Source organism: Rhinoderma darwinii, chromosome 3, assembly GCF_050947455.1.
Source record: "Rhinoderma darwinii isolate aRhiDar2 chromosome 3, aRhiDar2.hap1, whole genome shotgun sequence".
NCBI classification, from domain to species: Eukaryota; Metazoa; Chordata; class Amphibia; order Anura; family Rhinodermatidae; genus Rhinoderma; species Rhinoderma darwinii.
The window spans coordinates 3,614,219-3,630,960 of NC_134689.1; the positions used below are offsets into that span (position 1 = coordinate 3,614,219).

The following is a 16,742-nucleotide window of genomic DNA, read 5'->3' on the forward strand; positions in this document are numbered from 1 at the left end:
AGATGTATATGGGATCCTCCCATTGGGACAGGGGTGATAGATGTATACGGGATCCTCCTATAGGGACAGGGGTGATGGATGTATACGGGATCCTCCCATTGGGACAGGGGTGATAGATGTATACGGGATCCTCCTATAGGGACAGGGGTGATGGATGTATACGGGATCCTCCCATTGGGACAGGGGTGATAGATGTATACGGGATCCTCCAGCGGGTGGGCGGTACTTTGTGTATAAAGGGGCGTGTTCTGCATTATTTAGGGCGTGATTAATCGCCCTAGAAACAGTCAGCTGATCCGGAAGTGGGCGGAGCGCTGCGCTGGTCAGGTGACTGATATAAGAGGAAGCTGCCGGTGCTCGGTGTCATTGTGTCGCTGCTTCTTCTTCGTCTTCTCCAGATTTCTCATCCGCGGCTCCGGCCCCAACAACACCGGCACCATGGCCCTGAGCGACGCCGACGTGCAGAAGCAGGTGAGCGGGGAGGGTGACGGCCGCAGCGGAGGGGCCCCGGGTCTGATGTATGAGGGGAGAGGAATTGTATTCTAGTGCAGGCGTGGGAGGACGTGGCCCCTGATTGTGGCCCCTGTGATGACCCCCCCCCCCCCCGGAGCTCCTTCACCCCACATGATAATTATGCCCCTTCCCCTATGAATGATCTTCATTGTAACGAGTCACCTTATGTCTCCAGTCACGTGATGCCACAAATACACAAATACAGGAACTACAACCCCCATCACCCCCGCCCGAAAACGTGGAAATCCTGAGCACAACTCCCATTATGTCCCCCAGAAATGATGGATTAGGGTTACATTTTCAGTGTTCTGTTCCTGGGAGAGCTGGGTGTCCGGAGATACGGCCGCCGAGGGGTGTGACATGCAGGAGTCCGGGAGAGCCGGGTATCCGGTGATACGGCCGTCGGGGGATGTGACATGCAGGAGTCCGGGAGAGCCGGGTATCCGGTGATACGGCCGCCGGGGGATGTGACATGCAGGAGTCCGGGAGAGCTGGGTGTCCGGAGATACGGCTGCCGGGGGATGTGATATTCAGGAGTCTGGGAGAGCTGGGTGTCCGGTGATACGGCCGCCGGGGGATGTGACATGCAGGAGTCCGGGAGAGCTGGGTGTCCGGTGATACGGCTGCCGGGGGATGTGATATTCAGGAGTCTGGGAGAGCTGGGTGACCACCTGTGGGGGAGGGAACGGCCGTCCTATAGGGGGTCACCCGGCTTTCCCAGGAGCAGAGCGCAGGTGTGCACAGGTCGAGTCAAGGTCTTACATGTGGGGGAGGGGGGTGTTTACAGTACACAGGACGCTGCTGCCGGTGCGGTGGGGGCTGTTTTTGGGCGGTCGGCACCGGGTTACGGGCGGTTTCTGCCGGATCAGACAGAACGTTTGTTTAGATACAAACGTGTCCTGTCCCTGATGTCACCAGAACGGCGCGATCCGCGGGACACAAACCAGAAGAGACCGGAGCAATGTGATTATAAGAGGGTCACCACCCGGCTCTCCACACACCCTGAACGGCTTATAAGTCTGTATTGTTATAGCCTCATACTGTGTCAGTCTTTACTGAACTCTATCATCGTATTCATGAACCAGGCGGCTCCGAATGAGCTACAAGATTCCTCCTGAATATCCGGCGATCACTACAGATCGCAGCAGAACGACAGTCATTCAGCTGTGGCGGCCGTTATGGTGGGGGAGGGGGAGATACGTTCCTCTGCGCTGAGGATCCGGCGTATATGGGAGTTTCTTGTATAACACTTCCCTAACGTGCCGCCATTATCAGAATCCCTCCTGTGGGGGTTGGTTTCTCACTGCTGCCCCTCCCCCGGCTCGATCTGATCGCTCCGGTCATAGATAACCGGACCGATGATGGGGAAACGGCTAATAACGCACCTCCCCCGAATACAATCGCTCCGGGGAGGAGCAGAAACTTTTAATTCTCCCAGAGTTCTGGTGCGCTGTCCCTTTAAAAGAATGACCCCTATCATCCGAGACCTGGGAGCATTCATAGTTGCCCCAGCCAGCAAGGGGGGGGGCATTTCCTCGGCCGGTACACGAGGGGGGGGGGGTATCACAGGTTTTATGTAAAAAAAATAATATATAAATATGGAAAGTTCTGCATTTTTCTAATAAACTATTTGATTTCTTGCAGTGTTCAAGATCTCTGCTTGCTGTCAGTGGCTACAAAACTATACAGAACTTGTCCTACTAACACGGCTGAGGGTTTGTTACAATTGTCCGGTCTGGACGATCCTCTGAGCTAAAAGCTTCTGTAACACAAATCTCTTCTCTCCCGGTAGTTTGTTACATTGTATCAGTCGAGTCCAGGTGTCTAGACTGGATACAATTGTAACAAACGCTCAGCTGAAGAAAGTATTGGCTCAGGAGGGGGTTTCAGCCTCTGAATGTTCCCATTCACTAACAGAAAGCAGAGATCTTGAGAATCATAAGGAATTGAGACTTTAAGTTAAAATTAGATGCTGCAGAACTTTCCATCATACGAGGCTCCGGTGAGGTTGTGGCGTCTCAGATCTGGTGTTTGGGTCGCGGCGCTGGGATGTTCGCTCCGTAGCCGCCATTTTGACGCGCTGTCTTCTGTCTCGCAGATCAAGCACATGATGGCGTTCATCGAACAAGAAGCCAACGAGAAAGCCGAGGAGATCGACGCCAAGGTAAGCGGAGCAGAATGACGTCGGTCTGATCGTCTTCATTTGCTCCCCGTTTCCTGCTGAACTTAAAGGGGAACTCCACCTTCACCGCGTCCTCATGTGTGTGTATGATATACGCGGTTCTTACCTGATGGTTGCGCCAATGACCTAGAGGTGACGGCCTGAGAAGGAAGCCGTGATGGTGGAGTTCCCCCTTAAGTCACCTGCTCCCTCTTTTTCTTTGGCGCTCACGTTTTTCGTTCTTCCGTCAGGCGGAGGAGGAGTTTAACATTGAGAAGGGTCGTCTGGTCCAGACCCAGCGGCTGAAGATCATGGAGTATTACGAGAAGAAGGAGAAGCAGATCGAGCAGCAGAAGAAGATGTAAGTGTCCGACCCCCGGGAGCGCGAGACTGTGATCGCTGTGATCTGACCTCTGCTCAATTCTGCCCCCTACAGTCAGATGTCCAACCTGATGAACCAGGCCAGGCTGAAGGTGCTGAAGGCTCGAGACGACCTCATCGCAGTGAGTATCTGAACCGGCCGCTGCGGTATCGGCTGCCGTCACTTCTAGGGGAGGTCTCTGGGGGTCCGTGAACTCCTCCGGCCAATGTCCCCCGCATGGCGGGTGCGGCTCGTCAACAGTCATCTACTCACTAAACATTACATGGTGGTCTGTCTGGAGAACGAGGTCCTCAGTGGGGTCTCCGCCTCTTTTGGGGTCCCGGTCTGTGAATTATCTCTCCACTTATTTATTCTCTTTCCCCCCCAGGATTTACTGCATGAGGCCAAGCAGCGGCTGGCGCGTGTGGTGAAGGACTCCGCCCAGTACCAGGCTCTGCTGGAGGGACTCATTCTGCAGGTAACGATCAGTCAGGACACCCCCTAATAACGTTCCTGCCGTCAGTCCCATAACCGCCCTGTCCCCTCCTCCCTGCAGGGTCTCTACCAGCTGCTGGAAGCAAGAGTGGTGATCCGGTGCCGTAAGCAGGACCTGCCCCTCATCAAGGTGAGTCGGGGATGAGCTCGAAGCATGGCGGCTTCAAGTGTCACATCCAAATGGGTCCAATATTTGGTGCTGACTAATTCCATGTCTTTATAGGGGGCGAAGATCAGGTATTCCCTCATACACAGCTCCAAACCCTCTACATGAATGGAAATAGTCCTATAATAATCTGCTACCTGCAGCCACCACTAGGGAGAGCTCTCTACATACAGATACATACAGCTCCCATAGAGTTACATGAGAACATTCTGCTGCCTGCAGCCACCACTAGAGGGAGCTCACTGTATGCAGATATATACAGGGCCGATAGTTACATGATGATCTCCTGTCTGCAGCCACCACTAGGGGGAGCTCACTATATACAGCTCCCATAGTTACATGAGAACATTCTGCTACCTGCAGTTACCACTAGGGGGAGCTCACTGTATGCAGATATATACAGGGCCCATAGTTACATAATGATCTGTCTGCAGTCATCACTAGGGGGCGCTCACTACATACATGTTTCCTATTTTATGAGATCTGTATAAATGTGCAGTGAGCTCCCTCTAGTGGCAGCTGCAGGCACAAACATTTTGCCATTTAATTGTTCCAGATAGTGACTTTATTTTGACATTTCCTCCCCTTCCGGGTCTGTCCTTCCTGTGGTTGGTCTTCCATGATGTTCCTGTAACAATTCGCTGCCTCAGACTTCTACCCTTCAGCTGCAGGATGTAACTGACCCCCTTCCCCATTGTTAACCCCTATTCACACTACGACGTACTATTGCGTGGGGGTGGGGTGATGTTTGGAGCGGGTGTCAGCTGTGTACTACAGCTGACACCTGGGACTAACTGATCGCACCGTTCCTGGCCATTTAACCCCTTAGATGCTGCGATCAATTATGATCGTAGCATCTAAGACATTAAAAAGCTCAAACCCCCCCCCCCCCCCCACACGCACACACACGCACTTTTCCAATTTTTACCTAAATTAATGTAAAAAATAAACAACATTTGGTATCGCCGTGTCCGCAAAAGTCCAAACTACAATATTCCATTATTTAACCCGCACGGTGATCGCCATTAAAGACAAAACCGCCAGAATTTGTTTTGTGGTCACTTTATATCCCACAAAGTCTCTTGTAGCGCAAACTTCAGCTCGCCCCGCAAAAAACTGCCCACATATCGCTAAATCGCCGGAAAAATATTAAAGTTCTGTCTCAGAATGTGGCGACAAAACACAAGATTTATTTTTAACAATTAATTTCTTCCTGTAAAACCAAAAAAGCGAAAAATTTGGTATCGCCGTAATCGTTCTGACCCACAGAATAGTTAACGTACCATTTTTCTACCGTACGGTGAAACCCTTAAACAACCCCCCCCCCCCCCCCCCAAAAAAAAAAAAGATTGAGGGACTTATACCCCCCCCCGGTTCCCACTACATTATACGGTACAATAAATGGTGCTGTGAAAAACAAGCCTCACGGCGATATTGAGGGAAAAGAATCGCTGTGACGGGAAGGGGTTAATGCAGACACTCGCATCATACCTGGTAATGTCCCTGTTCTGTATTCCAGGCTTCAGTACAAAAGAGTCTCCCCATCTACAAGGCGGCCACAAAGAGGGAGATAGAGGTGATCATCGACCAGGAGACGCACCTCGCCCCAGAGATGTAAGTGTCCGAATATAAGGGTCGTCCTAAATACTGACCGAGTCTAAGGAATGACTGAACCGCCTTCTCTTCACAGCGCTGGAGGCATCGAGGTCTATAATGGAGATGGAAAGATCAAAGTGGCCAATACTCTGGAGAGTAGACTGGACCTGATCGCTCAGCAGGTGAGGACTGGAAGTGACGCCTATATACAAGAATATAACTACTATAATACTGCTCCTATATACAAGAATATAACCACTATAATACTGCTCCTATATACAAGAATATAACTACTATAATACTGCCCCTATATACAAGAATATAACTACTATAATACTGCCCCCTATATACAAGAATATAACTACTATAATACTGCTCCTATATACAAGAATATAACTACTATAATACTGCTCCTATATACAAGAATATAACTACTATAATACTGCCCCCTATATACAAGAATATAACTACTATAATACTGCCCCCTATATACAAGAATATAACTACTATAATACTGCCCCTATAAACAAGAATATAACTACTATAATACTGCCCCTATATACAAGAATATAACTACTATAATACTGCCCCCTATATACAAGAATATAACTACTATAATACTGCCCCCTATATACAAGAATATAACTACTATAATACTGCCCCTATATACAAGAATATAACTACTATAATACTGCTCCTATATACAAGAATATAACTACTATAATACTGCTCCTATATACAAGAATATAACTACTATAATACTGCCCCCTATATACAAGAATATAACTACTATAATACTGCCCCTATAAACAAGAATATAACTACTATAATACTGCCCCTATATACAAGAATATAACTACTATAATACTGCTCCTATATACAAGAATATAACTACTATAATACTGCCCCTATATACAAGAATATAAATACTATAATACTGCTCCTATATACAAGAATATAACTACTATAATACTGCTCCTATATACAAGAATATAACTACTATAATACTGCCCCTATATACAAGAATATAACTACTATAATACTGCTCCCTATATACAAGAATATAACTACTATAATACTGCCTCCTATATACAAGAATATAACTACTATAATACTGCCTCCTATATACAAGAATATAACTACTATAATACTGCCCCCTATATACAAGAATATAACTACTATAATACTGCCCCCTATATACAAGAATATAACTACTATAATACTACTCCTATATACAAGAATATAACTACTATAATACTGCCCCTATATACAAGAATATAACTACTATAATACTGTCCCTATATACAAGAATATAACTACTGTAATACTGCTCCTATATACAAGAATATAACTACTGTAATACTGCCCCTATATACAAGAATATAACTACTATAATACTGCACCTATATACAAGAATATAACTACTATAATACTGCTCCCTATATACAAGAATATAACTACTATAATACTGCTCTTATATACAAGAATATAACTACTATAATACTGCCCCCTATATACAAGAATATAACTACTATAATACTGCCCCCTATATACAAGAATATAACTACTATAATACTGCCCCTATATACAAGAATATAACTACTATAATACTGCCCCTATATACAAGAATATAACTACTATAATACTGCTCCCTATATACAAGAATATAACTACTATAATACTGCCCCTATATACAAGAATATAACTACTATAATACTGCCCCCTATATACAAGAATATAACTACTATAATACTGCTCCTATATACAAGAATATAACCACTATAATACTGCCCCTATATACAAGAATATAACCACTATAATACTGCCCCCTATATACAAGAATATAACTACTATAATACTGCCCCCTATATACAAGAATATAACTACTATAATACTGCCTCCTATATACAAGAATATAACTACTATAATACTGCCCCTATATACAAGAATATAACTACTATAATACTGCTCCTATATACAAGAATATAACTGCTATAATACTGCCCCTATATACAAGAATATAACTACTATAATACTGCCCCCTATATACAAGAATATAACTACTATAATACTGCTCCTATATACAAGAATATAACTACTATAATACTGCCTCTATATACAAGAATATAACTACTATAATACTGCCCCCTATATATAAGAATATAACTACTATAATACTGCCCCCTATATACAAGAATATAACTACTATAATACTGCCTCCTATATACAAGAATATAACTACTATAATACTGCCCCTTATACAAGAATATAACTACTATAATACTGCCCCTATATACAAGAATATAACTACTATAATACTACTCCTATATACAAGAATATAACTACTATAATACTGCCCCCTATATACAAGAATATAACTACTATAATACTGCCCCCTATATACAAGAATATAACTACTATAATACTGCCTCCTATATACAAGAATATAACTACTATAATACTGCCCCTATATACAAGAATATAACTGCTATAATACTGCTCCTATATACAAGAATATAACTGCTATAATACTGCCCCTATATACAAGAATATAACTACTATAATACTGCCCCCTATATACAAGAATATAACTACTATAATACTGCTCCTATATACAAGAATATAACTACTATAATACTGCCTCTATATACAAGAATATAACTACTATAATACTGCCCCCTATATACAAGAATATAACTACTATAATACTGCCCCTATATATACAAGAATATAACTACTATAATACTGCCTCCTATATACAAGAATATAACTACTATAATACTGCTCCCTATATACAAGAATATAACTACTATAATACTGCTCCCTATATACAAGAATATAACTACTATAATACTGCTCTTATATACAAGAATATAACTACTATAATACTGCCTCCTATATACAGGAATATAACTACTATAATACTGCTCCTATATACAAGAATATAACTATTATAATACTGCCCCCTATATACAAGAATATAACTACTATAATACTGCTCCTATATACAAGAATATAACTACTACAATACTGCCCCCTATATACAGGAATATAACTACTATAATACTGCTCCTATATACAAGAATATAACTATTATAATACTGCCCCTATATACAAGAATATAACTACTATAATACTGCTCCTATATACAAGAATATAACTACTATAATACTGCTCCTATATACAAGAATATAACTACTATAATACTGCTCCCTATATACAAGAATATAACTACTATAATACTGCCCCTATATACAAGAATATAACTACTATAATACTGCTCCTATATACAAGAATATAACTACTATAATACTGCCTCCTATATACAAGAATATAACTACTATAATACTGCTCGTATATACAAGAATATAACTACTATAATACTGCTTCTATATACAAGAATATAACTACTATAATACTGCTCCCATATACAAGAATATAACTACTATAATACTGCCCCTATATACAAGAATATAACTACTATAATACTGCCCCCTATATACAATATAACTACTATAATACTGCCCCCTATATACAGGAATATAACTACTATAATACTGCCCCTATATACAAGAATATAACTACTATAATACTGCCCCTATATACAAGAATATATCTACTATAATACTGCCCCTATATACAAGGATATAACTACTATAATACTGCCCCCAATATACAGGAACATAACTACTATAATACTGCTCCTATATACAAGAATATAACTATTATAATACTGCCCCTATATACAAGAATATAACTACTATAATACTGCTCCTATATACAAGAATATAACTACTATAATACTGCCCCTATATACAAGAATAGAACTACTATAATACTGCCCCCCTATATACAAGAATATAACTACTATAATACTGCCCCTATATACAAGAATATAACTACTATAATACTGCCCCCTATATATAAGAATATAACTACTATAATACTGCTCCTATATACAAGAATATAACTACTATAATATTGCCCCCTATATATAAGAATATAACTACTATAAGGGTAGATTCACACGAACGTTGCGTTTTTGCGCGCGCAAACAACGCAGCGTTTTGCGAGCGCAAAAACCATTTGACAGCTGCGTGTGTCATGCGTGTCTGATGCGCGGCTGCGTGATTTTCGCGCAGCCGGCATCATAGAGATGAGGCTTGTCGATGCCCGTCACTGTCCAAGGTGCTGAAAGAGCTAAATCTTTCAGCACCCTCGACAGTGAATGCCGAACACAACAGCGAAAAACCTGTAAAAAAAAAAGATGAAGTTCCTACTTACCGAGAACTTCCCGGCCGTTGCCTTGGTGACGCGTCCTTGGTGACGCGTCCTTGGTGACGCGCCTCTCTTGACATCGGGCCCCACCTCCCTGGATGACGCAGCAGTCCAAGTGACCGCTGCAGCCTGTGATTGGCTGCAGCCTGTGCTTGGCCTGTGATTGGCTGGAGCTGTCACTTGAACTGAAGTGTCATCCCGGGAGGTCGGACTGCAGGAAGGAGACAGGAGTAATCGGTAAGTTAGAACTTCTGGTTTTTTTACAGGTTAATGTATTTTGGGATCGCAAGTCACTGTCCATGGTGCTGAAACAGTTTAACTCTTTCAGCACCATGGACAGTGACTATCTCCTGACGTCGCGTACAGATAATTTTTTTGCCGGGATCGGCCAAAACGAGTTTGGCCGAACCCGGTGAAGTTCGGTACGCTTGTCCGGCTTCGCTCATCGCAAAGACACTCCGTTTGGATGTTCGGAAACAGAAAAGCACGTGGTGCTTTTCGGTTTTCATTCATCCTTTTCACTGCTGTTGCGCGAATCACGCTCGTCCCACGGAAGTGCTTCCGTGTGGTGCGCGTGATTTTCACGCACCCATTGACTTCAATGGGTGCGTGATGCGCGAAATACGCAGAGTTATTGAACCTGTCGCGCTTTTTGCGCAGCAGACAAACGCTGCGCAAAAAGCACGGACTGTCTGTACTGCCCCATAGACTTGTATTGGTCCATGCGTGCCGCGTGAAAACCACGCGGCCCGCACGGACCGAATACACGCTCGTGTGAATCCCCCCTTATACTGCCCCCTATATACAAGAATATAACTACTATAATACAGCCCCCTATATACAAGAATATAACTACTATAATACTGCCCCCTATATACAAGAATATAACTACTATAATACTGCCCTTATATACAAGAATATAACTACTATAATACTGATCCTATATACAAGAATATAACTACTATAATACTGCCCCTTATATACAAGAATATAACTACTATAATACTGCCCCTATATACAAGAATATAACTACTATAATACTGATCCTATATACAAGAATATAACTACTATAATACTGATCCTATATGCAAGAATATAACTACTATAATACTGCTCCTATATACAAGAATATAACTACTATAATACTACCCCCTATATACAAGAATATAACTACTATAATACTGCCCCTATATACAAGAATATAACTACTATAATACTGCCCCTATATACAAGAATATAACTACTATAATACTGCCTCTATATACAAGAATATAACTACTATAATACTGCTCCCTATATACAAGAATATAACTACTATAATACTGCCCCTATATACAAGAATATAACTACTATAATACAGCTCCTATATACAAGAATATAACTACTATAATACTGCTCCTATATACAAGACTATAACTACTATAATACTGCCCCTTATATACAAGAATATAACTACTATAATACTGCCCTTATATACAAGAATATAACTACTATAATACTGATCCTATATACAAGAATATAACTACTATAATACTGCCCCCTATATACAAGAATATAACTACTATAATACTGATCCTATATACAAGAATATAACTACTATAATACTGCCCCCTATATACAAGAATATAATTATATAATTACTATAATACTGCTCCTATATACAAGAATATAACTACTATAATACTGCCCCCTATATACAAGAATATAACTACTATAATACTGCTCCTATATACAAGAATATAACTACTATAATACTGCCCCCTATATACAAGAATATAATTACTATAATACTGCTCCTATATACAAGAATATAACTACTATAATACTGCCCCCTATATACAAGAATATAACTACTATAATACTGCCCCCTATATACAAGAATATAACTACTATAATACTGCCCCCTATATACAAGAATATAACTACTATAATACTGCCCCTATATACAAGAATATAACTACTATAATACTGCCCCTATATACAAGAATATAACTACTATAATACTGTTCCTATATACAAGAATATAACCACTATAATACTGCCTCCTATATACAAGAATATACCTACTATAATACTGCCCCCTATATACAAGAATATAACTACTATAATACTGCTCCTATATACAAGAATATAACTACTATAATACTGCTCCTATATACAAGAATATAACTACTATAATACTGATCCTATATACAAGAATATAACTACTATAATACTGCTCCTATATACAAGAATATAACTACTATAATACTGCCCCCTATATACAAGAATATAACTACTATAATACTGATCCTATATACAAGAATATAACTACTATAATACTGCCCCCTATATACAAGAATATAATTACTATAATACTGCTCCTATATACAAGAATATAACTACTATAATACTGCTCCTATATACAAGAATATAACTACTATAATACTACTCCTATATACAAGAATATAACTACTATAATACTGCCCCTATATACAAGAATATAATTACTATAATACTGCTCCCTATATACAAGAATATAATTACTATAATACTGCTCCCCTATATACAAGAATATAACTACTATAATACTGCCCCCTATATATAAGAATATAACCACTATAATACTGCCCCTATATACAAGAATATAACTACTATAATACTGCCCCTATATACAAGAATATAACTACTATAATACTGCTCCTATATACAAGAATATAACTACTATAATACTGCCCTCTATATACAAGAATATAACTACTACAATACTGCCCCCTATATACAAGAATATAACTACTATAATACTGCCCCTATATACAAGAATATAACTACTATAATACTGCCCCTATATACAAGAATATAACTACTATAATACTGCCAACTATATACAAGAATATAACTACTATAATACTGCTCCTCTATACAAGAATATAACTACTATAATACTGCCCCCTATATACAAGAATATAACTACTATAATACTGCTCCTATATACAAGAATATAACTACTATAATACTGCCCCTATATACAAGAATATAACTACTATAATACTGCTCCTATATACAAGAATATAACTACTATAATACTGCTCCTATATACAAGAATATAACTACTATAATACTGCCCCTATATACAAGAATATAACTACTATAATACTGCCCCCTATATACAAGAATATAGCTACTATAATACTGCCCCCTATATACAAGAATATAACTACTATAATACTGCCCCTATATACAAGAATATAACTACTATAATACTGCTCCTATATACAAGAATATAACTACTATAATACTGCCCCTATATACAAGAATATAACTACTATAATACTGCTCCTATATACAAGAATATAACTACTATAATACTGCCCCCTATATACAAGAATATAACTACTATAATACTGCCAACTATATACAAGAATATAACTACTATAATACTGCCCCCTATATACAAGAATATAACTACTATAATACTGCCAACTATATACAAGAATATAACTACTATAATACTGCTCCTATATACAAGAATATAACTACTAAAATTCTGCTCTTATATACAAGAATATACCTACTATAATACTGCCCCTATATACAAGAATATAACTACTATAATACTGCCTGCTACATACAAGAATATATCTACTATACTACTGCCCCTATATACAAGAATATAACTACTATAATACTGCCGCTACATACAAGAATATATCTACTATAATACTGCCTGCTACATACAAGAATATAACTACTATAATACTGCTCCTATATACAAGAATATAACTACTATAATACTGCCCCTATATACAAGAATATAACTACTATAATACTGCCCCCTATATACAAGAATATAACTACTATAATACTGCTCCTATATACAAGAATATAACTACTATAATACTGCCCCTATATACAGGAATATAACTACTATAATACTGCCCCTATATACAGGAATATAACTACTATAATACTGCCCCTATATACAAGAATATAACTACTATAATACTGCCACTACATACAAGAATATAACTACTATAATACTGCCCCCTATATACAAGAATATAACTACTATAATACTGCTCCTATATACAAGAATATAACTACTATAATACTGCCCCTATATACAAGAATATAACTGCTATAATACTGCCTGCTACATACAAGAATATAACTACTATAATACTGCCCCTATATACAAGAATATAACTACTATAATACTGCCACTACATACAAGAATATAACTACTATAATACTGCCCCCTATATACAAGAATATAACTACTATAATACTGCCCCTATATACAAGAATATAACTACTATAATACTGCCCCCTGTATACAAGAATATAACTACTATAATACTGCCCCTATATACAAGAATATAACTACTATAATACTGCTCCTATATACAAGAATATAACTACTATAATACTGCCCCTATATACAAGAATATAACTACTATAATACTGCCCCTATATACAAGAATATAACTACTATAATACTGCCCCTATATACAAGAATATAACTACTATAATACTGCCCCTATATATAAGAATATAACTACTATAATACTGCCCCTATATACAAGAATATAACTACTATAATACTGCCCCCTATATACAAGAATATAACTACTATAATACTGCCCCCTATATACAAGAATATAACTACTATAATACTGCCCCTGTATACAAGAATATAACTACTATAATACTGCCCCCTATATACAAGAATATAACTACTATAATACTGCCCCTATATACAAGAATATATCTACTATAATACTGCCCCTATATACAAGAATATAACTGCTATAATACTGCCCCCTATATACAAGAATATAACTACTATAATACTGCCTCCTATATACAAGAATATAACTACTATAATACTGCTCCTATATACAAGAATATAACTACTATAATACTGCCCCTATATACAAGAATATAACTACTATAATACTGCTCCCTATATACAAGAATATAACTACTATAATACTGCTCCTATATACAAGAATATAACTACTATAATACTGCTCCTATATACAAGAATATAACTACTATAATACTGCCCCTATATACAAGAATATAACTACTATAATACTGCCCCCTATATACAAGAATATAACTACTATAATACTGCCCCCTATATACAAGAATATAACTACTATAATACTGCCCCTATATACAAGAATATATCTACTATAATACTGCCCCCTATATACAAGAATATAACTACTATAATACTGCCCCTATATATAAGAACATAACTACTATAATACTGCCCCTATATACAAGAATATAACTGCTATAATACTGCCTGCTACATACAAGAATATAACTGCTATAATACTGCCTGCTACATACAAGAATATAACTACTATAATACTGCCCTATATACAAGAATATAACTACTATAATACTGCCCCCTTATACAAGAATATAACTACTATAATACTGCCCCCTATATATAAGAATATAACTACTATAATACGGCTCCTATATACAAGAATATAACTACTATAATACTGCCACCAATATACAAGAATATAACTACTATAATACTGCCCCTATATACAAGAATATAACTACTATAATACTGCTCCTATATACAAGAATATAACTACTATAATACTGCTCCTATATACAAGAATATAACTACTATAATACTGCTCCTATATACAAGAATATAACTACTATAATACTGCTCCTATATACAAGAATATAACTACTATAATACTGCTCCTATATACAAGAATATAACTACTATAATACTGCCCCCTATATACAAGAATATAACTACTATAATACTGCCCCCTATATACAAGAATATAGCTACTATAATACTGCCCCTATATACAAGAATATAACTACTATAATGCTGCCCCCTTCTGTGTGAGGGTAGAACTACACTGGGGCTTTATACGGGTTTTGTGTTATAGTTTATATTTTTTGTCTTCCCTCTTCAGATGATGCCGGAGATTCGAGTCGCTTTATTTGGGGCCAATCCAAACCGCAAGTTCTTGGACTGAGCGTCCTCGGTCGCCGCCATGCTGATCACTGCTGTACAGAGAAGAGAATATTCCGTATATTTTACGTTCGTGTTTTCCATTGTCGTCCTTATGTACTAGATGTTTTTCAGGAGTTTGATCCGGAGGCGCTTCTGATGTGGGGGGGGGGGGTCGGGTGTTGAGGGGGTTGGGATGGTTTATGATCCGTCGCAGTAACTGACTCTTTCCTCGCCATCTGTACGATGGTTGGTTCAGCGGCATCTTCTAGTCCGCTCTGGTGGGTCAGGGTGACTTCGTTATAAAGGGGTACTCCACTCTGGTCTCTACTGGGCACACAGTGCTGTATAGTACGGGGTGGAGATCTGGTGCGGTCGCTTGTAATAGTGATATGTGAGGGTGGGCTTAGTATCCCCAGCTGTCATACACCACTACCACCCCCACCATCCCAGCGCCTCATGTTACAGGTGGCCCCTGTCGTGTTTAGTGGCCTCCTGTACGACCGCGGTGCCCGTGTGAAGTTCTTATTTATTATGATTAAAACAAAATGTAAACCTGATGGACTTGTGTGAACAGCGTTTTATCTCCCAGGTACAGAGATGTCGTGATTAGAACTTCCACAGGGCCTGTCACCCAGCTTGCCCACACTCCTGAATGGTAAATCTGTCGTGTGATGGAGCGGGGGAGGTTATCACAAACCAGATTATTTTTTTTTTTATTCAAGCCTAAAACAGGGAACGACGGCTGCGGAGGGCGACGGATACGTGAGCGATGAGACACTATAGATAAGAATACGATCACGTTCCGTCGACGTCTCTGTGGGTGGGGTCTCCATTGATCAGACGGTTTCCACTCCTGACGTCTCAGCAGCTTCATTAGCAAATTGCGGGACCGGAGCGGTTTTCAAGGTTTCCTACAGGTAATACTTCTGTAGTGAAGGTGTGATTCTCTCCCCGGATCCGTAGGCATACGTGTATATGGAAAGGTGCCTGTAAATACGGTCCGTATACCGTCCATATATACAGATCCGTACAAAAATAGGGAGGTTGCAAATGAGATCAACATGTGGCCTAGCAATGCTTCTGTAAATACGGACAGTATACGGATGCACATAAGTAGCCGTCCGTATTTACAGAGGCTCCCATAGACTTCTATGGGAAAGTCCTTGCCGTAGTAGAATAGGAGCCT

The 16,742-nt window shown here is 39.2% G+C and overlaps 1 protein-coding gene across 1 annotated transcript; it reads left to right on the plus strand.

Annotated features, from left to right (window-relative positions):
• Positions 1-300: 300 nt before the first annotated feature.
• ATP6V1E1 (ATPase H+ transporting V1 subunit E1) lies at positions 301-16,113 on the plus strand. Its single transcript, XM_075855691.1, has 9 exons — positions 301-471; positions 2,612-2,677; positions 2,926-3,035; positions 3,111-3,177; positions 3,424-3,513; positions 3,592-3,660; positions 5,216-5,310; positions 5,387-5,474; positions 15,516-16,113. The coding sequence occupies exons 1-9, from the start codon at positions 439-441 to the stop codon at positions 15,576-15,578; spliced, it is 681 nt and encodes a 226-aa protein (XP_075711806.1). The 5' UTR covers positions 301-438; the 3' UTR covers positions 15,579-16,113.
• Positions 16,114-16,742: the final 629 nt, after the last annotated feature.